General features: G+C 41.8%; 3 protein-coding genes across 4 annotated transcripts; all 3 read right to left on the minus strand.

Moving 5' to 3' along the window:
• Positions 1-1,363: 1,363 nt before the first annotated feature.
• LOC147231448 (cytochrome c oxidase subunit 5B, mitochondrial-like) lies at positions 1,364-4,720 on the minus strand. Its single transcript, XM_086152844.1, has 4 exons — positions 4,563-4,720; positions 1,933-2,003; positions 1,749-1,848; positions 1,364-1,662 (listed from the first exon to the last, which is right to left on the minus strand). Exons 1-4 carry the CDS (start codon positions 4,657-4,659, stop codon positions 1,550-1,552), a joined length of 381 nt encoding a protein of 126 aa, XP_086008970.1. The 5' UTR covers positions 4,660-4,720; the 3' UTR covers positions 1,364-1,549.
• Positions 4,721-5,928: 1,208 nt separating this feature from the next.
• On the minus strand, positions 5,929-8,212 carry LOC147231449 (cytochrome c oxidase subunit 5B, mitochondrial-like). Its single transcript, XM_086152843.1, has 4 exons — positions 8,093-8,212; positions 7,363-7,433; positions 7,092-7,191; positions 5,929-6,235 (listed from the first exon to the last, which is right to left on the minus strand). The coding sequence occupies exons 1-4, from the start codon at positions 8,187-8,189 to the stop codon at positions 6,123-6,125; spliced, it is 381 nt and encodes a 126-aa protein (XP_086008969.1). The 5' UTR covers positions 8,190-8,212; the 3' UTR covers positions 5,929-6,122.
• A 1,122-nt stretch (positions 8,213-9,334) lies between these two features.
• On the minus strand, positions 9,335-22,715 carry LOC147231450 (drebrin-like protein). Of its 2 annotated transcripts, none has more exons than XM_086152846.1 (19): positions 22,587-22,715; positions 22,455-22,510; positions 21,829-21,941; positions 21,677-21,751; positions 20,556-20,699; positions 18,940-19,017; positions 18,609-18,760; positions 17,235-17,289; positions 17,100-17,132; positions 14,962-15,039; positions 14,728-14,879; positions 13,128-13,191; positions 12,978-13,043; positions 12,799-12,904; positions 12,539-12,736; positions 11,320-11,409; positions 11,160-11,245; positions 9,758-9,827; positions 9,335-9,602 (listed from the first exon to the last, which is right to left on the minus strand). In XM_086152846.1, exons 1-19 carry the CDS (start codon positions 22,667-22,669, stop codon positions 9,466-9,468), a joined length of 1,836 nt encoding a protein of 611 aa, XP_086008972.1. In that variant the 5' UTR covers positions 22,670-22,715; the 3' UTR covers positions 9,335-9,465. The 2 variants fall into 2 exon arrangements, with proteins under 2 accessions (XP_086008972.1, XP_086008971.1); XM_086152845.1 differs by having other exon boundaries at positions 11,160-11,248.
• Positions 22,716-23,529: the final 814 nt, after the last annotated feature.

The following is a 23,529-nucleotide window of genomic DNA, read 5'->3' on the forward strand; positions in this document are numbered from 1 at the left end:
CTAGCTTTATCTATAAAGTCCTTAAAACTAGCTAATTAGATATGAAGTACTTTGAGTTAGCTACTCCTATGAAGTATTAATAAGAGGCTGATTAAATATTATGTACTTTAAGCTAGCTTTATCTATAAAGTCCTTAAAACTAGCTAATTGAATATTAAGTACTTTAAGCTAGCTTTATCTATAAAGTCCTTAAAACTAGCTAATTAGATATGAAGTACTTTGAGCTAGCTACATTGTCAAAGTACTAAAACACATCTATATTCTTTTAAGGTCATTTTAGCTAACTACATCTATGAAGAAGTAGAAACTAGCTAACTGGACATAAAGTACTTTGAGTTAGCTACTTCTATGAAGTATTAATAAGAGGCTAATTAAATATTAAGTACTCTAAGCTAGCTTTATCTATAAAGTCCTTAAAACTAGCTAATTGAATATAAAGTACTTTGAGCTAGCTTTATCTATAAAGTCCTTCAAACTAGCTAATTAGATATGAAGTACTTTGAGCTAGCCATGAATTCTTAAAAGCTTGCTAATTTTAATCTGCGCGTCGAGGATTCATAAAAGACGACAAATCACAAATTATTCATAAATCAGCCCCAAAAACCAAAATGAATCGCGTACAAGCGAGAATCTGTGGAAATATATTGCATTAAAATTCAACAAGCATGTGCTTCAAGGCTTTATATAAAACAAATATTTAATAAAATTAAAAAGATAATTACAGCTGCAGTGGTTAAGGTGACCCAGTGCACTTTTGGTATTGTACTGTATTTACCACAGCTGTCTTAAAATAAACTTGTTTAATTTTTTTAACCAAAACCTGCTGTTATCTCGCTAAAAATCTAATTTAATTTACAACCTTCAGCAAAGATTCGCATTTAATGTGTTTTATCAGTATATTCATCAAAGTTTTAATTTGTAAATGCACGGTTTTAGAAAGATGATTATTTCTGAATATATACATTTTTATTTTAACACCGAAGTGTTTCAGTTAATTATCGGCAATATTATTAGAAAATGGGTTTTATTTCTATATCTTCTATATCTTTCTTCCCTCAGCCGCAGGGAATCTTCAATCTTTGTAGTTACAGCTAACAGTTAAGACAATTCATATTTCATTGTATTTCTTATTCTTCCTCCTTTCTAATATTATCTTTTATTGTTATGTTTTTTACTTGAAACTCTAGCACAACAATTTCCTTCGGGATTCATAAAGTTGTTCTCATTTCAATTGGAGTTGAGCATCTCTAGCGCCATCTAGTGGTCGAAATTGGTACTGCGCCTTGACTTATGTTTTTGTTTTTTTTTATGAAAAATGAAATTTTTTAAATGGAAAAAAATCAAGTGCACAAACTCAAAGACGTCAGGAGGAATTCCCACACTTTATTGCTTTAAATAAAGTTTCGGGAAGAAGTTGCAGACGTTGTTCAAAGCTTCGGGAGGATATGCGAGATCTAGCCGAGCCTGAGTGGATGTAAACAGAGGGGGAAATAAAGAGTCCGTGGAACCTTCTGGAAAGCGTAGGAGGAAGCGCAGGCAGGCGTGGAGGTCAGTGCGGGAGCTCGTGATGAACCAGTTTGTAATGTGACCCGCAGGACGGGCAGCGCTGAGCTTCCCCCTGGTGGAGCCAGAACCAGACCACCGCCGTGTTGTCCTCTTCGCCTGGCGACACACACACACTTCGGTTTTTGCGGGACCGGTCGCCACGGTAACCGGACGCATCCGCCGCGAGGGGGAGGTGGACTCACAGACGCAGCCGACGATCCTCTTGCTGGTGATGGACGGGACGAGGTGAGGGTCCTCCTTGGAGCCGACGTATTCCTTCGGCTTCAGCATGTTATAGGGGTCCTGTGGGGGTGTTATTGATAGTCTGATCAATATATCAATCGATCACACACACGGCGCGATAAGAAGCGGATAAAACAAAAGTACCGTCCCGTCTTTCATGGCCTTCATGATGATCTTCTCCAGCCCGGTGGCTTGCTCTTCGTCCGTCGGGATCCCTGGGGACAAACAGTTGAGCTCCTCTTAAAAATAAATATTACTAAAACAAATCGCAAAAGAAAAAAAAAAACGATATTACCGTTTTTGCAGCTAATCGTCTCCCGCATCTAAATTTGTTTTCTAAAACACACATTTTATTCATATTTCCACCACAAAAGGCAAAATTCAGTCATTTCCCGGTGATATTTTGCAGATGGAACTGCTTAGCTTAGCCGCTTAGCTGTCGTTTGACAATCTGCTGATACTTTTCCTCGTTTTCAGGTTTTTTTTCTAAATTAAAGATCTTTTTGTAAATAGAAAACGCATTTTCCAAATAATATTCTTACATCTACAATTTTACCTTTACCTGACTATTTCATTTATGTAGTTTATAGGAAATCCTGTTTCATTCTCTGCCTATGTCACTTCCTATTATTAGCATTTAGCTAGTATTAGCTAACATCAGTTGATCATGTTTTCACTTAAAACAGATGGTTTACGATAGATTTTTATCACATTAAAATCTGCCACTACAAACTAATGTCTAACAAATAACAACATTTACTTCTAATTGAGAGTCTATTATTGGAATAAATCGCGAAAAGAGCTCTTCCGCCACCTGCAAATATTAAGCAGCAGGTATTTTCTATTCTGGATCACTGACTGCAAAGTAGTTGTAGGTGAGAGTGTAGCCAGACAGCATAGGATGGTGGTTTGTAGGATGACTCTGGTGACAAGGAAGATGAAGAGGACAAAGGCAGAACAAAGGACAAAGTAGTGGAAGCTAAAAAGGGAGGAGTGTTGTATGGTTTTCAGGGAGGAGTTGAGAAAGGGTCTGGGTGGTCAGGGTGAGCTTCCAGATGATTGGACAACTACAGCTAGTGTTATCAGGGAGACAGGTAGAAGAGTACTTGGTGTGTCATCTGGAGGGAAAGTAGATAAGGAGACTTGGTGCTGGAATGAGGAAGTGCAGGAGTGTATACAGAGAAAGCGGTTAGCGAAGAAGAAGTGGGATACTGAGAGGACTGAAGAGAACAGACAGGAGTTCAGGGAGATGCGGCGAAAGGTGAAGATAGAGGTAGCAAAGGCAAAACAAAGGGCGTACGATGACTCGTATGCTCGGTTGGATAGTAAGGAGGGAGAGAATGATCTATACAGGTTGGCGAAACAGAGAGATAAAGATGGAAAGGATGTACAACAGGTCCGAGTGATTAAGGACAGAGAGGGAAATGTATTGACAGATGCTAGAAGAGTGATGGGAAGATGGAAAGAGTACTTTAAAGGGCTGATGAACGAGGAAAAAGAAAGAGAGGCAAGGGTAGAAGAGGTGACTATTGTAGTGAAGTGAGGAAGGCATTGAAGAGGATGAAGAGTGGAAAGGCAGTTGGTCCTGATGATATACCTGTGGAGGTGTGGAAGTGTCTAGGAGAGGCAGCGGTAAATTTTCTGACTAGATTATTCAACAGGATCTTAAAGAGTGAGAAGATGCCTGAAGAATGGAGACAAAGTGTGATGGTGTCTAGTTTTAAGAATAAAGGGGATGTGCAGAATTGCAGCAACTATAGAGGGATAAAGTTGATGAGCCATACTATGAAGTTATGGGAAAGAGTAGTGGAAACTAGACTGAGAGCAGAAGTCAGCATCTGTGAACAGCAGTATGGCTTCATGCCTAGGAAGAGTACTACAGATGCAGTATTTGCGTTGAGAATGCTACTAGAAAAGTACAGAGAAGGCCAGAGGGAGCTGCATTGCGTTTTTGTAGACCTAGAAAAAGCATATGACAGGGTACCAAGAGAGGAGCTCAGGTATTGTATGAGGAAGTCTGGAGTGGCAGAGATGTTAGACTGGTGCAGGACATGTATGCTCGCTGTGAGACAGTGGTGCGCTATGCAGTAGGGGTAACAGAGAAGTTCAAGGTGGAGGTGGGACTCCATCAGGGAGTGATGGACAGGCTGACAGATGATGTTAGACAGGAATATATATGTAACGTTTAACAAGATCGGATTCTGTTTAAAATAAATTCCAATATCTGTAGAAATCGCTGAAAACACATCGTTCGACCCCCCAGCGGCTGCGCGTCACTGCTAATGTTGCTAATGGTACGTAGCCGAAACATCGACGTAGCTGTTTATTCATTTCGATTTTAACGGTACTGAATGTTTATTCGTCTAACATTTATTACAGCAATTCTTTTCAACTGGGTTATATCGGTTGCATTTTAGATTCATGACACAAAACAGCAACAAGACAGCAGAAGTGACACCACACGACACAACAGCGATTTAAGAAAAATGTTTGGATAAAATTCGTGTCTGCGTTTTATTTAAACGAGCCGAATTCAAGGGAAATGTAATACAAATCTATTTATAAAACTTGATTATTCTCAATCGTTGGATTGGGTGAAACTTAATGTCTATTTCGTAATTGGGGGAATTTCTCAATAGGGCTTCCGTTCATTGATACGACGGGGTTCTTCCGCCGTAAATAACGGACAAGTCCTTGCCGCGGACTGTTGCCCCTTCAAGCTAGCTTTCTCCTGGCTCTCTCCGGTTCGGCAGTCCGGTCGGGTTCTTCCTCACCTCCGGCGGCCATGCCGCGGGTCAGAGCCGGAACCGGCGCAGCGCGGAACCGTGTAGCGGCCCGGACTGCCGTGCGGAGCAGTAACCTTGCAGCCATTTCCTCTTCTCTAACGGCAATTGGACCTGTCGCGTAGTGATGACGTAGACGAACGGAGAGGACCGTCGCGGAATTTATACGTCATCACCAGGTTGTTGACATAACCAAACGCGTTTACTTGCTCTTTAAATGGGCTAAAACTCAAAAATGGGTTAAAGACAAATTTCCATCATCACCAGTTTCCTTTTCGAGAGATGACACAACATTCGATTTACTTTTAAGCAACAAAAGAGATGAACTATGTGTCAATGTTATTTTAGGCATGGCCAAGTTCTTAATTCACAAAAACAGAATGCAAAAATACTCCCCCAATTTTACGTTCTTTATAAACGATTTTGAATTGTATAAAAAAAATACTTAAAACTTATGGAAAAAAACAAAAAATGTACAGTTTGGTGTCTGAGATTCCTTCTGAACCACCAAGTTAAATACATGTTATATTCCCTTGCAGGTTTTTTTTTTTAATTTTATTTTATTAATCTATCTTTTTATTTAATTGTTGTCTTTTACTTTCTTTTTTGTCTACCATTAAACATCTCTTACAAACCTTTAACAATGTTAACTTCTGATTACATCCTTATGTCCTTTGCTTCCTCATCCCCGGTTGTTTCATTGACATTCGATTCTACCTTGCCATGTTTATTTGTACATAAGTATATATGTTTATGCTATTTGTGTTCAATTAAAAATTTTTTAAAAAAAACTTGCTCTTTAAAAATTAATATAACTAAATTATCAGTTTTGAGCTGATTTTGCAGATGGGAAATATAGTTTCCAATTATATCCCAGCTCTATTCACAAGTACTTTTCTTATATTTTCTATTTACATTTTATTTTCCGGTCCCTTACAGATTGACTTCTTTAATTGTACAAATCCCAATCAATACTTACTGATCTAGTGACATTTATCCTTTGATTAGTTTATTTTAGATTTTCATTTGTTACAAATCCCCTTTTAAAACTCCTGCCGTTTTAGATTGTGCCAAATTTGCTCATTTTTATACTTTAAACCTGTATTCTGTGTATGAAATGTCAACTTAAAAACAGCTTATATAGCACAGGTTTCTGCCACTCGTCAAAATCACATTTATGCACAATTTGAAGTGATTGTAAAACACTGCAAGACACATTTTATCCATGGTCATAACAGATTATCATGCTAATGTTAGTGAATGTTTTCTCGCTTACAGGTTGACAACCGCGTGCGTCGTCTAAATTCCAGGGAAACGCCGGCGGTCGCAAGTCAAAACACACAAGAGGAGTCGCAGAAACAGGACGTAAAGACTTTATTGTTTCAAATAAAGTTCCAGGAGGAAGTTAAGAGGCTTTGCTGTTAAAACTTTCAGGAGGAGACGTGACATTGAACAGAACCTGAGTGGATGTAAATAGAAAAGAAATGCAGAGCGTTGAGTCCCCGAACCATGTGAACCCTGGAGAAGTTGCCGGAAAGCGACGGAGGAGTGTTAGTGGGGGAGCTCGTGATGAACCAGTTTGTAATGTGACCCGCAGGACGGGCAGCGCTGAGCTTCCCCCTCGTGGAGCCAGAACCAGACCACCGCCGTGTTGTCCTCTTCACCTGGTGACACACACACACACACACACCTGTTATGATAGGATTGCACAAGGCGACCTGGTGCAGGCGTAGCAACTTAAATGTTTTGACATTTTCCAAGCCCCTCTGTTAGAAAGCCCACTTTATTTCTATTTAAAGGTTGTTGGCGTTTATCGGTATAAATCCCGACGCGGTCGAAGCTAGCAGAGGCTAGTTGGGTTTTTCTGCTTTTTGTGTTCACCTGGTTTCCTTTGTTTATTTCTGTGTGAATGACACAAGGTGAGTTAAGATGAATGCTAACTTCTATTACTTATCTGTGCACGGGCTGATGCTATTTATATCATTATCCATTTTTAACTCATGTCACTCTATTCTCATTGTTTATTTTTACCCTTGTTGTCATTCTGTTCTGTGTTCATATCCAAACAAATTTTCCCCTATTATCTTATACTGTTATGCTAAGCTAATCAGCAGACGAGGATTTGTTTGTTATATGATTCATGTCATTGTTTAGTAAAACACCATCCTGTATTATCCTCCGTTTGTGTATAATATATAGCAGCGGTGCCCGACCCCTGGGCCGCACAGAAAGAATAAATAACTTACATTATTTCCGTCAGAAGCGATTCAAATTTTCTCCACAATGAAAAATATACAGGCTTGTCTTTTCGCCACACGTTTTAGTCGGCAGCTGATAACCCGATTTTCTGTTCGCATTGCCACTTTGCTCTATTTATTCTTGTATATTGGCAAATATGTATAGCTATTATTCATACTTTTACACCCCAGTTCATTTAATTTTGCACTTTTTAGCTTGTCACGGTCTTCTCCTTCCCAATCATGGGATTATTAAGGTTCATCTCAAACTCCTGAGACTCACAGACGCAGCCGACGATCCTCTTGTTGGTGATGGACGGGACCAGGTGAGGATCCTCCTTGGAACCGACGTATTCCTTCGGCTTCAGCATGTTGTAGGGGTCCTGGGTGGGGTGTGAGTGTGTTTATTAACAGTCTGATCAATACTCCGATCACCTGGTATCGATTTCTAACGACATCAGAGTATGACCGCGAATCACTTTCGGGCTTGGATGGTGAAATATCTTTGCATTTAAACGTCGCACACATGCGGTGATGTGATAAAACGACCATACCGTCCCGTCCTTCATGGCCTTCATGATGATCCTCTCCATGCCGGTGGCTTGTTCCTCATCCGTCGGGATCCCTGGGGACACAAACAGGAGTGGGTCATCACGGAGGAACCACATGTGCGTTCTCAGGTGAGTATTTAATGTTTTATTTTCCCCTTTCTCATCTATCCCTGATGTTCTTTACATTTTAGGCACCAGTAGACATTATAAACAGCCAGTTTGACAGATTGCCACCCTTTTCTCCTGATTTGAGGTCTTTTTTTTGAAGTTATAGTTCTGCCGAATTTAAGAACGTCCTTGAAATTACTAATCTGACTACGCCCAGTGCAAAAACAAAGAATAATGAGGGATTTTTCTTTAAAACATGCTACGATTTTAACCGAGTTTGGTCCAAACGCTGACGTTTCCGCCATTTTCCATATTCTTCCGGTACTCTAAACGCCCAAAACGAGTAAAACGAATAAAAGCAACTGATTGGATTGAAGTACCCTTAGAGACGAATTCAAATATTTAATTAAGATTCTATCATAGAAATATCGGTTTCAAGAAAAAGGTAATAAATGACTATATTTTGAGCGATTTCCCGAGTTTGTCAATGGAACCTGGCTTGACGTCCTCCCTGCTCTACCGGCACCGGTGTCACCGGCCGTCCTTGCCGTAAACCGACGCCCTCTTTGCCCGTTTCCTCCCGTGTCTTCCCGGCTCTACGACCCGGCATCGGGCTCGTCCTCACCTCCGGCGGCCATGCCGCGGGTCAGAGCCGGGACCGGGGCCGCCCGGCACCGTGTAGCGGCGCGGAAAGCCGAGCGGAGCAGTAACCTTGCGGCCATCTTTTCTTCTTGCCAATGGTGAGTCGCGGAATGATGACGTAGGAGGACTCGATGTGTCGCTCTTAAATGACGTTTTGAAGAAATTGTAGTTTCCAGTTGAAATGTAGTTCATTAAAATGTACGTCGTCGTAACTCGCTTTTTTCGTTATTTATATCAAAATGTTTTTGATAATTTTTTGATTTATACAGTTACCTTTCTTTTTTTTCAAATTACATTTAGCTTTTTTCCTTGATTATCAAACAATTATTTGCACATCTTCCCTAATAATTTCGCCACAGAGCCCGAAACTTGCTGTCAGCAGCTTGTCTCTGGCAGCGGAGCGAGCAAGTGTGGTTAAAGAGGAAGCGTGCTAGCCGGGGAGGTCGCTAAGCTAGGTTTGTAGCTTATCTTAGCTATGTAGCCCATCTGTGTAATGCTAGCCTGTGAGGTTGCTACGCTAGGATTGTAGGATTGTATGCTTGTTGATGGGCTATGTTGCTTATCTTGGCTATGAAGCCCATTTGTCGTGGTGCTAGTCTGTGAGGTCGCTATGCTACTATTGTATGCTTTTAGATGGGCTATGTAGCATGGAGGGGGTTCCAGGAAGCTGAACTTCACTCCCAAGCCTTCCTGGAGGTGTTGTGGTGCTAGCTTAAACCCAGGGGACGCGCTGGTTGGCTAGGAGGGCTACTTGGTGATGATATATTGTTTGCTAGCTTGCCTTGTTGCGGTGCGTGTTAGCATCTGGACAATACAATGTGTTTTGTCGCAAGGGAATGCTATGAACTCGGCTGAATTTATTGTGCAAAGTCAATTCTTCTACGTTTTTGCATCTGTTTCCTGCCATACTCATCCCACCGCTGGATCAATAAAGCAATACCGGCCCTCTTACCGTGCTCAGCTATAGCTTTAACTGATAGAAACGGCATTATTAGCTAGAAGCTAATTATTACGGCGTCATCGGCATACGAACGGAACGCAGCTTCTTGTATGTTACGGTTGCTATCGGTGGTCGATTGGTTACCAACACCATTTGTCCTGCATGGGGGGGATCCTATCTTAGCTGTCATTGGCTGAGAAGGAAGACCGGTCATCAGCCAATCACAGAGCCACATATTGGGACGATCAACCAGAGACATACAACATTGCACCATATACAAAGAAATGACCCAAAACATGTATTTTTTTTAATTTTTTTGTTTTTCAAATAATTACATGCCCCATTAAATTAATGGAGAACTTAAAAACAAACAAATATATATTTTTTTTTTTTCCCAGAAACGACAGATGAGCGAACTAGAGGAGCTCCACGTAGTTGGCGGGGAACATGCCGTAGTGGCCGTCGGGGCCGAAGCCTCTCCACCAGCCCTCGTCCACCATGTCGATCTCAGTGATGACATCATCGGGGTCAAAGGTGATCTCGCTGTCGTCCGCTGGTTGGCGGCGTGAGGAAAAGATGGACGCGGAAAATACGAGTGAGTGTTAGCACCATAGACGTCTTAATTTAGGTTAATAATTTATACGCACCAGTGAACGCACCACGCATGTGTGTGTGTGTGTGTGTGTGTGTGTGTGTGTTCCCCCTTACCGGCCTGGTAGTCATACAGAGCTCTGGCACAGATCCCTTGCCGCTCGCCGCTGGCGTGATTTTCAGCGACCTGAGGAACATCGATGTTCAGTTCATTTTGAATGACTGTCTCTCTTCATCTTAGTTTGTTGCAAACAAAAATGTTATAACATTGTACTTGGCCAACTAGCTAGCTAGCGTTGTTATGGTCGCGCATTCATTCATTCATGATGTGCACTGCTTATCCTGCACTCAAGATGGGGTGGCGGAGCCTATCTCTGCTGTGATTGGGCGAGAGGCTGACCAATCGATGACAGGGACACATAGAGAAACATGCAACATTCACCCTCTCATTTGCATGTCAACATATGATTCACTCTGTCATTCACGTCATATAGACATTCATATTATGTCCTATCAATAGATGACTATTTGACCATTCTCTTATTTCGCTCAAACAGACATGCAGCCATTCACTCATTCACATGCCATATAAGGACATGGAATCATTCACTTATTCACATGCTATATAAGGACATACACTCATTAACATGCCGTATAAGGACCTACAACCATTCACTCATCCACACACCATATAAGGACATGCAATCACTCACATTCCATATAAGGACATGTAGCCATTCACTCATCCACATGCCATATTAGGACATCCCATATAAGGACATGCCATATTAGGACATGCAATCATTCACTCATTCACATGCCATATAAGGACATGCAACCACTCACTCATTCGCATGCCATATAAGGACATGGAATCATTCGCATGCCATATAAGGACATGGAATCATTCGCATACCATATAAGGAAATGCAATCATTCACATTCCATATAAGGACATGCAGCCATTCACTCATCCACATGCTATAGTAGGACATGCCATATAAGGAAATCCACTCATTCACATGCCATATTAGGACATCCCATATTAGGACATCCCATATAAGGACGTGCCATGTTAGGACATGCAATCATTCACTCATTCGCATACCATATAAGGACATGTAATCATTCGCATACCATATAAGGACATGCAATCATTCGCATGCCATATAAGGACATGGAATCATTCGCATGCCATATAAGGACATGTAATCATTCGCACGCCATATAAGGACATGTAATCATTCGCACGCCATATAAGGACATGTAATCATTCGCATGCCATATAAGGACATGTAATCATTCGCATGCCATATAAGGACATGTAATCATTCGCATGCCTTATAAGGACATGTAATCATTCGCATGCCATATAAGGACATGCAATAATTTGCATGCCATATAAGGACATTCATCCGTTCACCCGTCACAGGGAACCCTCCAATCATCCCCCTGTCCTTCCCATCTCCCTGTCTATCTCCACTGTGCTTCTAGAAGGTGTAGATCTGGACGTTCTCACGGGGGCGGGGTCTTGGTGCAGGTTCTCGTACAGCTCCTCGCCGCCGCCATCCAATCGCGGGGTGTCGTAGAGGTCGTCGTGGTTGGCTGCTGACGGAGAGGTGGGAGGTCGTTAGCGAACGGCGTCGGGGTGAAAGGGCGAAGGAGTTCCGGGGTCACACCTGGCGGGGCTTCGTAGAGGTCCTCCTCGAACTCGTCGGACCAATCATCGTCCTCCTCCTGGTGCTGCTGGTGATCCGCGCTAGCGTCGTCTGTGGACGGCGGCTAAAGGTTAGCTCGCTCACGTGGAACGGGCCGGAACGTACCATGTTTACCAGCCGGGGGGGCGGGGAGGGGGTTTAGATCGTTCCAGAGGGTGCGGCCTTTTGGGAGGGTTCAAGTTTGGTCCGGAACAGCCCGTCCAATCCCGCCCTAATTTGTGTAATCCCAATCTGAAATTGTCTGATCCCGCCCTAATCTGTGTAATCCCGATCTGAAACTCTCTGATCCTGTCGTAATCTGTCTAATTCCAATCTGAAACTGTCAAATCCCATCCTAATTTGTGTAATCCCAATCTGAAATTGTCTGATCCCGCCCTAATTTGTGTAATCCCAATCTGAAATTGTCTGATCCCGCCCTAATCTGTGTAATCCCAATCTGAAACTGTCCAATCTTGTCCTAATCTGTCTAATTCCAATCTGAAACTGTCCAATCCCGTCCTAATCTGTGTAATCCCCATCTGAAACTGTCCAATCTTGTCCTAATCTGTCTAATCCCAATCTGAAACTGTCTAATCCCATCCTAATCTGTCTAATCCCAATCTGAAACTGTCCAATCCTGTCCTAATCTGTCTAATCCCAATCTGAAACTGTCCAATCCTGTCCTAATCTGTCTAATCCCAATCTGAAACCGTCCAATCCCGTCCTGATCTGTCTAATCCCAATCTGAAACTGTCCAATCTCATTTCAATCCCTTTCTTTCCAGTCCAATCCAATTCATTCCTAATCTGTTTCATCCCTATCCCGTCCTGTCCAATCAAATTCCATCCTAATCTGTCCAATCCCAACCAGAAACTGTCCAATCCTGTCCTAATCTGTCAAATCCAGTCCTAATCTGTCCAATCTCATCTTAATCTGTCCAGTCCTGTCCCTTCCAATCCTGTTCTTTCCAGTCCAATCAAATTCCCTCCTAATCTGTCCAATCCCGTCCTAATTTGCCCAATCCTGTTCTTATCTGTCTAAACCCGCCCTAATCTGTTAAATCCTGTCATAATCTGTCAGATCATGTCCTAATCTGTCTAATGCCAATCCCATAAAACTCAACTCTGTCCTTATCTGTCCAATCCCATCCTGTCCCCTCCTATGCCGTCCAATCAGAGCCCTTCCTCCTGCGCCGTCTTACCCTCGGGTTGTTTCTTGGAGTCGGTCGCCGTGGGCGACGTCATAGAGACGCTCATCCCGTGAGGCCGATACAAGGGCGGCGAGGCGGGCGTGTCAGGGGTCGCCGTGGCGACGGCGGTCGGCAGCGGCCACGGCGGCGTTGACGAGGGCGCCTCGGCCCGCGGAGACCCCTTGGCAAGGAACGGGCTCTGCAGCTTCCCTGCAGAGAGGAAGGTCAGCTAGCTCTCAGATAGCATCGGCGCTAGACGGCGGCGTGGTTACCTGGCCGCGATGTAGCGGCCCCGCCTCCAGGCGGCGCACTCTGCTCCCGCTGCTGGAAGATGTCCCGCGGGTTGAAGCCCCTCTGAGCGATCAGCGACTTGGCCTCCTGGCGGTCGGGGAGACGAAAGGTTACTCCCTGATCTGATGGAGTCGCCTTCAGGGACGGTGGGGAAACTCACGTTAGCCTTCTGGACCGACGCGGCGAAGCGGACGCCCGACCTCTTGCCGCCGTTCTCCTCTTGACTCTAAAACAAAATAATCTATAATCGAATCTGATTTTTTGGGAGGGGGACAAGAAAGAGTGGGTTTCTGTGGCAAAAAAAGCATACAAGTCGGCGCAACTCCTGCTCCCTTTGCTTCTCCTCTTCCTCCGCCCTTCTCTTCTGTTGGACCCTGGAAAACAAAAGCTGGGATGTGATTGGCCGTCATGGATGTCTCCGCCTCCCCAGGTAGAACCCCCGAAGCTGTTTCGCCAAAGTAGCTTTTTGCTGTTTATTCAACGTTCATAAATGTGTTATTACACATTTACATTGTTATTACACATGTAAACTCTTGATCAATAAGTTATTATAACGCATTGACCCTGTGAACCTCCTGCTATTGAAGCTCACATGCAAATGTGATTTTACACAATTTTATTTTATTTATCTATTTATTTATTTATTTTATTAATATGTATATACATAATATATATTTATATTATATATATATATATATATATATATATATATATAGCTGTAATGGCATGTATTTATATCATATATATGCATATATACAGCTTTTAATGCATATAAAGGTGTGATTGCACATCCTTTATTTCATATATATTGCATATAAAATTGTAATTATATACATTTAATTTGTGAATTTATGCAAAAAATAGATATGAAAAATGTTTATAAACCGTTTACAACTTTACAAGGTTAATGCTAATCACATTTTTATTTAGAGGTTGCAACTAATCATGAATATACGTACATATAAATATATATGTGTGTGTGTGTGTGTGTGTGTGTGTGTGTGTATATATATATATAGAGATATATAATATTACACATTTTACTGTACAAATAGATTCCAAGTGTAATTACACATGTTTAACATATAGAGGTAACTGAATACAAGATATATGTAATTGCATATGTTTACTGTTCTCTATAGATAAATGTCTATAAATGTGTTATTACGTTATTTTATTATTATTGAAGAGCGGTTACCAATGCTTATAAAGGTGTTATTACACATGTTTACTGTCGTAAAGAGCAGTTACCAGTGCTTATGAAGGTGTTATTACACAAGTTTACTGTTGCAAAGAGAAGTTACCAGAGCTTATAAATGTGTTATTACACATGCTTACTGTCGTAAAGAGCGTTTACCAGTGCCTATAAGGGTGTTATTACACAAGTTTACTGTCATAGAGAGGTTACCGGTGCTTATAAATGTGTTATTACACATGCTTACTGTCGTAAAGAGCGTTTACCAGTGCCTATAAAGGTGTTATTACACAAGTTTACTGTCATAGAGAGAGGTTACCGGTGCTTATAAATATGTTATTACACATGTTTACTGTCGTAAAGGGCGGTTACCAGTGCTTATGAAGGTGTAATTACACAAGTTTAATGTTGTAAAGAGAAGTTACCAGAGCTTATAAATGTGTTATTACACATGCTTACTGTTGTAAAGAGCGATTACCAGTGCTTATAAAGGTGTTATTACACATGTTTGCCATCATGTGCTAACCACTGCTTATAAATGTGTTATTACACATGTTTACATCACATATTGTGCTAACCAGTGCTTATAAAGGTGTTATTACACATGTTTACCATCATATGTTGTTCCAACCATTGCTTATAAATGTGTTATTACACATGTTTACATCGCAAATTGCACTGCCCATTGCTTATAAACGTGTTATTACACATTTACCTCTCCCTCTCGATGAGCGCCGCCCTCTCCTTGGCCTTCTTCTCCCTCTCCTCGGCCTGCCGCTGGTCCTCCTCCCTCCTTTCCTTCTCCATCGCCTCCCTCTTAAGCTCCGCCCTCTTCTTCTCCTCCCGCCGCCGGGCCTCCTCCTCCATCTGCGGGGGTCAGAGCGGCGGCGGTTTGTTTATTGTTTACGCACCGAGGCCACCAGGAGGCGCTAACGGCAAAAAAAGGTACCTGAGCTTTGACCCAGAAGTCGTCCCTGTTGATTTTTTGGATTTCCGCCGCGGCGTTGATCTTGCGATAAACCGAACCCTGTGGAACCGCCGGGTCGGAGAATGTTAGCGCTCTGGAGCAAATCTAGCTAAAGCGCTTATACAGTTGTAATTACACATTTATTACACCTATATACATTTACTGTGACATATATCGTTTACGACCCTTATAAATGTGTCATTACTCTGATATACATTTACTGTTACAGTGCTTATTAATGTGTTATTACATATATAATTTACTTTGACATTTATACTTGTAAATGTGTTATTACACTATTACATATGTTTCAAATTTGTAAATTTGTTTATGAATTTGTTTTTGTTCATATAAATTTATTACATCTATATTTACATAACTTTACATAGGTTATAGCTTTGTGATTGCACTTGTATACATTTGGTTTGACATGTACGTTTACTTCCTCTTCTTAGCCACAACTTTCTCCATCTGACCCAATTCTCTGTATCCTCTCTCACACCAACTACCTTCATATCCTCCCTCACTATGTCCATAAATCTTTGGTCCATTTCCAGCATCCTTCTACCAATTCCTGTTCCTGTTGTCTGCTCTCACTACAGATCAGAATGTCATCCGCAAACATCATGGTCCATGGAGATTCCTGTCTAACCTCATCTGTCAGCCTGTCCATCACCATTGCGAACTAGAAGGGGCTCAGAGCTGATCCCTGATGGAGTCCCACCTCCAGCTTGAACTTCCCTGTTACCCCTAAAGCTCACTGCATCACTGTCTCACAGCGAGCATACATGTCTTGCACCAGTCTAACATACTTCTCTGCCACTCCAGACTTCCTCATACAATACCTGAGCTCCTCTCTTGGCACCCTGTCATATGCTTTTTCTAGGTATGCAAAAACACAATGCAACTCCCTCTGGCCTTCTCTGTACTTTTCTAGTAGCATTCTCAAAGCAAATACTGCATCTGTAGTACTCTTCCTAGGCATGAAGCCATACTGCTGTTCACAAATGCTGACTTCTGCTCTCAGTCTAGTTTCCACTACTCTTTCCCATAACTTCATTGTATGGCTCATCAACTTTATCCCTCTGTAGTTGCCGCAATTCTGCACATCCCCGATTCTTAAAACTAGGCACCATCACACTTTGTCTCCATTCTTCAGGCATCTTCTCACTCTCTAAGATCCTGTTGAATAATCTAGTCAGAAAATCTGCCGCTGCCTCTCCTAGACACTTCCACACCTCCACAGGTATATCATCAGGACCAACTGCTTTTCCACTCTTCATCCTCGTCAATGCCTTCCTCACTTCACTTTTACTAATCTCTGCTACTTTGTGGTCTACAATAGTCACCTCTTCTACCCTCGCCTCTCTTTCTTTTCCCCCATTCATCAGCTCTTCAAAGTACTCTTTCCATCTTCCCATCACTCTTCTCACTCTCTGTCCTTAATCACTCGGACCTGTTGTACATCCTTTACATCTTAATCTCTCTGTTTCGCCAACCTGTACAGATCATTCTCACCCTCCTTACTATCCAACCGAGCATACAAGTCATCGTGCGCCCTTTGTTTTGCCTTTGCAACCTCTATCTTTACCTTACGTTGTATCTCCCTGTACTCCTGTCTGTTCTCTTCAGTTCTCTCAGTATCCCACTCTTCTTGGCTAACCACTTTCTCAATGTCTTATTACACCTACATACATTTACTGTGACACTAAAACACTTAATAACGTATTATTACACATATATGCATTTACTGTAATGTAAGCTTACAATGCTTGTAAATGTCTTATTACACTTTTTACGACATATATGTTTGAAATGTTTATAAATTTGTTATTACATATATTTATATACACTTTACACTGCTTATAGCTGTGTTATTACACATATATACATTTTGCCATGTACGTTTACACTTATAAATGTGTTATTACACTTATATACATTTACTGTGACATAAGCTAATGATGCTTATATTTACGTTGACATTTTTGAATTTAAATGATTATAACGGCATGTGTTTACAGTTTCAATTTACATTTTATGATCCTTTTGTAAAACATAGATTTTACAGAGTCCTTTTTAAATAAATAAATACAAATATTTTGACCGTTCGCACTCACATTAGTCTTCGGCAGCGGTGCGACGTCTGCTCTCTGAAACCAAAACGCCAACTTGATGACCAAACACCCCGCATAAAGACAACTGAAATATGATTAATTGTTAATATATTTAGTAAAAGTAAAAGAAGGATGCACCTGTCGCTGCTGCTCACTCTCCCGCTGCTCTTCCTCTGCTTGCTTCTGCTGGGCCCTGACAGGTTATTAATGTGTTATTATACATGTTTACAAACATATATATATGTAAATATGTTTCCAACTTATGCAAAGGTGTTATTACACATGTTTGCTGCGAAAATATAGATTTTTTTATGCTTATAAAGGTGTTAATACACATGTTTACCACCTTTGTTTAAGGCTAGCCCTAAAGCTATATTCTTGCTAGCTTATTAAGGTGTTATTACACATATATATGAAATTCCTGATGATTATAAAGGTGTTATTTCACATGTCAACTGCCTCTGTTTAAGGCTAGCGCTAAAGCTCTGAGCAATGCTAGCTTATTAAGGTATTACTACACAGCTTACTGCCGATATATGATTTCTTTATGGTTATAAAGGTGTTATTACACATGTTTACCACCTTTGTTTAAGGCTAGTGCTAAGGCTATATTATTAATAGCTTATTAAGGTGTTATTACACATATACATGGATTCCTGATGCTTATAAAGGTGTTATTACACATGTTTACCACCTTTGTTTAAAGCTAGCCCTAAGGCTATGATCATTGCTAGCTTATTAAGGTGTTATTACAGATGTTTACTGCATAATTGTACATCTTTTAACACTTACTAAAGTGTTATTACACATGTTTACAGCCTTTGTTTAACAAAAAGCGCTAAAGCTGTGATCAATGTTAGCTGGTAGAGGTGTAGTGGTCACTAATGCGCTTAGAAATGTGTTACTACACATGTTCACTATCATATGTAAAGTTTACAGACCCCCTTACATGTATTATTTCACGTTTACAGTTGTATAGAACGGTTACCAATGCTTATAAATGTGTTATTACACATTAATTATGTTGTATACAGTACTTCTAAATATATAATTATATATGTTTACCATCCTATAGCGGTAGCAGATGCTTATACATGTGTTATTACACATGTTTACATCACATATTGCGCTAACCAGTGCTTATAAATGTGTTATTACACATTTTGACTGTTGGATGGTGGTAACAGATGCTTATAATGTGTTATTACACATGTTTACCACCATATGTTGTGCTAACCAGTGCTTATAAATGTGTTATTACACATGTTTACCACCATATGTTGTGCTAACTATTGCTTATAAATGTGTTATTACACATGTTTACCACCATATGTTGTGCTAACCATTGCTTATAAATGTGTTATTACACATGTTTACCACCATATGTTGTGCTAACCAGTGCTTAAATGTGTTATTACACATGTTTACCACCATATGTTGTGCTAACCAGTGCTTATAAATGTGTTATTACACATGTTTACATCACTTATAGATGTGTTATTACACATCTACCTCTCCCTCTCGATGAGCGCCGCCCTCTCCTTGGCCTTCTTCTCCCTCTCCTCGGCCTGCCGCTGGTCCTCCTCCCTCCTCTCCTTCTCCATCGCCTCCCTCATAAGCTCCGCCCTCTTCTTCTCCTCCCGCCGCCGGGCCTCCTCCTCCATCTGCGGGGGTCAAAGGGTCAACATCGTCCTCATCTTCATCATCACCACGATCACCATCCTCCTCCTGATGGTTCCTCCACAGGTCAGAACCGTTTGAGAACCTGCCACCGTTCTGGAGAACGTGGAGGTCCGACCCCAGGGTTCTCCGGCAGATGTTCCTTCTCCCAGAAGACACCAACCTGATCTTTGATCCAGAAGTCCTCCTTGTTCACCTGCTGGATTTCCTGCACGGCGTTCACCCTCCGGTAGACGGAACCCTGTGAGAAGCGGGAGGAGAACGTTCACCGTTGATGCCTCATTACCATGGAAACGGCCCCAAAGATAACGGCAACTCTGGACCTCCACAAGAAGGAGAAGCTAGGGCTAGCGCTAAGGCTATGGCTAATGCTACCATTAAGGCTATGTTTAAAGCTAGTGTTAAGGCTTTGTTAAAGGATAGCATTAAGGCTGTATTTAAGGCTAGCAGTTGGCTTTGTTGAATGCTATCACTAAGGCGTTGTTGAATGCTAACACAAATGCGTCGTTTACAGCTCATGCTAAGGCCATGGCTAATGCTAGGATGAAGGCTGTGTTTAAGACTAATGCTAAGGATTTGTTGAAGGATAGTAATAGGGCTGTATTTAAGGCTAGCAGCAGGCTTTGTTGAATGCTATCACTAATGCGTTGTTGAATGCTAACACAAATGCGTCGTTTACAGCTCATGCTAAGGCCATGGCTAATGCTAGGATGAAGGCTGTGTTTAAGACTAATGCTAAAGCTTTGTTGAAGGATAGCCATAGGGCTGTATTTGAGGCTAGCAGTTGGCTTTGTTGAATGCTATCACTAACGCGTTGTTGAAAGCTAACACAAATGCTTTGTTTAAGGCTCATGCTAAGGCTATAGCTAATGCTACCATGAAGGCTGTGTTTAAGACTAATGCTAAGGCTCTATTTTGTGCTAGCACTATGGCTTTGCAGAATGCTATCGCTAATGTTATGTTTCATGCTAGCCCTAGGATTAATGGTTAATGCCAGCATTAAGGTTATATTTAAGGCTAGCGCTGAGGCTTTGTTTAAGGCTAGCACTAATCCTATGTTTAATGCTAGCACTAAGGCTACGGTTAATGCTACTATTAAGGCAGTCTTTAAGGCTAATGCTCAGGAGTTGTTGAAGGATAGACTTAAGACTGTGTTTAAGGCTAATGCTAACGTTTGTTTCATGCTAACACTAATGCGTTTTTTCATGCTAGCACTAAGGCTTTGTAGAATATTAACATTAATGTTTATGGCAAGGGCTAAGGCTATGGTTAATGCTAGCATTAAGGCCATATCTAAGGCTAATGCTAAATTGTGTCTAAGGTTCATGTTAAGGCTGTATTTGAGGTTAGTATAAAAGCTGTGTTTAAGGCTGGTGCTAAGGCTCTGTTTAAGGCTATGACTATGTATGCTACACTTGAAGCTAGTGCTGAGTCTGTGTTTAAGGTTAGCATAACCGCTATATTTATGGTTAATATTAAGATTTTATTTAAGGCTAGCACCAAGGCTGTGTTTAGAGCTAGCACTGATGCTGTGGTTAAGGCTTCCATAAAGGCTTAGATTATGGCTAGCACTTTGGTTGTGCTTGAGGCTAATGCTAAGGCTGTGTTTAAGGCTAGTACCAAGGCCATGCTCAATGTTAGCACTAGGCTAGCTTTATACAGTCTTTAAGACAAGGGCTAGGGCTTTAGTTGTGAATAATACACAGGTGTGTTTAAGACTAACAGTGATGTTTATGTTTAAGGTTAGCATTAGCATTGATGCTGCGGCGCCCAACTCACCACAGGCCCTCTGGGCTCCACCCTCTGCTCTTGGTTCCACCTCTTCGTGCTGAAACTGGCGGCAGACGCCGTGCACACCTTGTCCAGGATTGTCTGTGGCTCCACGTCGTCCTCACTGCGGGCGTTCACGGTCACATGGGCTCCCTGAGGTCACACACACACACACTGGTTTAGCTGGTAGCTAATTTGCTAAGTCAGCTAATTTCTCCCAGCTGTCCATGAAATCCCCTGTCATGCTTCCCAGATGTAGCTAGCTGTTAGTCAAGTGCCGCTAGCAGTTAGTCCAGTGCAGCGAGCAGTTAGCCCAGTGTAGCTAGCACTTAGCTACGTATAGCTAGCAGTTAAACATGTGCAGCTAGCAGTTATTTCACTTGCTTATGGCGCGCAACACCCCAATGAGCAGGTGGTGTTTGTTTCAGGATGCTACCACAGCTAATTCACACTTGCAGAGCAGTGTTTACGGTCACATGAACACCCAGATGTCACACACACTGGTTTAGCTAATAGCTAATTTGTTAATTTAGCTAACTTCTCCCAGCTGAGCGATGTGCCTGACCCATGAAATCCCCTGTCATGCTTCCCGGATGTAGCTAGCAGTTAGTCAGGTGCAGCTAGCTGCTAGTCAGATGCGGTTAGAAGTTAGTTGAGTGGAGCCAGCAGTTATTTAACTCGCTAACGGCCCAAAACACCCAAGTGAGGGGACGTGTCAGGATGCTACTGCTGCTAATTCGTGCTTGCAGAGTGGCGTTTACAGTCAAATGGGCCCTTTGAGGACTCACACACACCGGTTTTGCTAATAGCTAATTCACTAATTCAGCTAATTTCTTCCTGCTAGGTGATGAGTCGCACCCATGCAATCCCAGCTGTAGCTAGCTGTCAGTCAGGTGCAGCTAGCAGTTAGTTGGGAGCAACTAGCTGTTAGCTTAGTGTAGCAAGCAGTCAACTAAGTACAACAAGCGGTTATTTTTCTCGCTATTAGCCCGAAACACCCAAGTAAGGAGGTAATATCTGTGTCAGGAAGCTAACGCGGCTGATTTTTGCTAGCAGAGCCACGCTAGCTGCCAGCGTCAAACAAAAAACACGCTTATTACTGTGTAATAAACACGGGCGCGTGGACTCACCCTCAGGAAGTTAGCCATGGAGCCCAGGTGATTAGCGCAGGCGGCCTTCCGAGAACTCATCACTCCTTCACCCGTCTGTCGGGCGAAACATCGGGAATTATCCGACAGTTTTCCAAGCGGGGGTCAACAGATTCCCGCCGACGTTCTCTCACCCAGTTGACGAGGACGTACTTGGGCAAACCCGAGTTGGGATCCTGGACCCGGCAGAAGGCGTACATCACCTTTCCGTTGTTGAGCTCCTCCGCCATCTCCTCCAGACCGCCATCTTTACACAGCGTCTATTACTAGCTTATTACGCGGTAATAACAACGCTTAGAGGTCATGGCGGCTTAACAAAGAGTCATCTGATTGGGCCGTGGTGTTGACCGCCTTACAATTTTCATTAGTTGACTTGTAACAAACAGTGTAACAACAATGCGAAATGTGTAATAACAGTGTAATAGTAGTAGAATAACAATGTAATAACAGTGTAATAACAGTATAATAGCACCTTAAGTAACAAAGAGTCATCTGATTGGGCCGTGGCGTTGACCGCCTTACAATTTTCATTAGTTGACTTGTAACAAACAGTGTAACAACAATGCGAAATGTGTAATAACAGTGTAATAGTGGAATAACAGTGTAATAACAGTGTAACAACAGTGTAATAACAGTATAATAGCACCTTAAGTAACTAATCCGATAAGTTTTTTATTTTTTCATTTTAAATTGATTCAGTTGAGGATGCACGACGGACCGGCGGAACCCAACGGAGAGGTTGCCCAAAATCCAACGTTACCTCCTTTGCCTGCCAGTCGAATGTCATTGCTGTTGCCTTCGTAGGTGAACAGGACCCTGGAAAAACAATCATGTTTGAGTTTATCGTTTATTTCCTTTTAATCCCAGGAGGAAGCGTGCGTGTTCATCTCACCAATCGGCGCCCGATTTCCCGTTCACCACCTCCTTGTACGCCGCCGTGAGCTCGGTGCCGTTTTTGCTCAAATTCACCGCCATCTTTCCCCCCCTTTCGCCTTTCCACGACAATCCGACAGCCGCGGAAGCCGAGGAGAAAGTAACGCAAGTCCGAGGAGGAGGAGGAGGAAGAGGAAACGAGGGGAACTCCGTCCGACCAGTTCGGGGGACGGGAACCGGATGGACGACATTCTCGTGGCGTTCTCCGCCCTGAGTTGACGGGCGTGTCGGCGGATCACGGGACCGACTCCCCGAACCGGGTGCCTGTGCTGACGCTATTTAGGTAATTTTCCCTTAAATTAATTTCCAAAATTAATTTCTTGCTAATTGAAAACTTCATGTCATCCAGAAAAAAAAAAAAATCTCAAAAGAAAAAGAAATTAGTTCTCAAATTCTGGTAAATTAAGGGTAAATTACCTTGGAAATGTCAATAAAATTGTAAATTTGTTTGGGATCCCAGGGCACTCTGGTAGATTTAAATTGGATGAGAAATGGAATGTTAATTTTGAAAAAAAAAGTTTTTAAAATTGAAAAAAAGAAACATTTTAAATGACCAAAAAAAAAATAAATTGCTTGACAAAAAATAGACAGAAATTTTAAATGAGCGAGAAATATATTTTAAAATTCTCTAAAATCAAAGGCACACGACCTTGAAAATGTCAATAAAGTGAATTTTATATACAGTAATATCCTATTCCGTTCAAGCAGTTTATTTTTTACCTTTTTTCAAATTTTAGGGAATTAAAAAAAATGTTTTCACAAAATAAAATAAAAGATTATTTCACAATTTAATTTTCCATTACTTGTCCAATTTCAGAAAAAAAGTAGTGCCCTGGTTTAGGAATGGACAACTTCCCAAACAAATAAATCGATGATACAAATTTGATTTATTAACACTTTTA

Source organism: Fistularia commersonii, chromosome 9 (genome assembly GCF_037954325.1).
Source record: "Fistularia commersonii isolate RoL2024-O1a breed Wild chromosome 9, RoL_Fcom_v1.0, whole genome shotgun sequence".
Classification (NCBI taxonomy): Eukaryota; Metazoa; Chordata; class Actinopteri; order Syngnathiformes; family Fistulariidae; genus Fistularia; species Fistularia commersonii.

Coding starts and splice junctions, on each gene's coding strand:
- LOC147231448 (XM_086152844.1), bottom strand. CDS start 4,659: ATGGCTGCAAGGTTACTGCTCCGCACGGCAGTCCGGGCCGCTACACGG. Junction 1,849..1,932: donor AGGCCATGAAAGACGGGACG/GTACTTTTGTTT, acceptor ACACCCCCACAG/GACCCCTATAACATGCTGAA. Junction 1,663..1,748: donor GAGGATCGTCGGCTGCGTCT/GTGAGTCCACCT, acceptor GTGTGTCGCCAG/GCGAAGAGGACAACACGGCG.
- LOC147231449 (XM_086152843.1), bottom strand. CDS start 8,189: ATGGCCGCAAGGTTACTGCTCCGCTCGGCTTTCCGCGCCGCTACACGG. Junction 7,434..8,092: donor CCGCGGCATGGCCGCCGGAG/GTGAGGACGAGC, acceptor TTGTGTCCCCAG/GGATCCCGACGGATGAGGAA. Junction 7,192..7,362: donor AGGCCATGAAGGACGGGACG/GTATGGTCGTTT, acceptor CACCCCACCCAG/GACCCCTACAACATGCTGAA.
- LOC147231450 (XM_086152845.1), bottom strand. CDS start 22,669: ATGGCGGTGAATTTGAGCAAAAACGGCACCGAGCTCACGGCGGCGTAC. Junction 18,761..18,939: donor ACTTCTGGATCAAAGATCAG/GTTGGTGTCTTC, acceptor TGACCCCCGCAG/ATGGAGGAGGAGGCCCGGCG. Junction 11,249..11,319: donor CCTCTACGAAGCCCCGCCAG/GTGTGACCCCGG, acceptor CCTCTCCGTCAG/CAGCCAACCACGACGACCTC.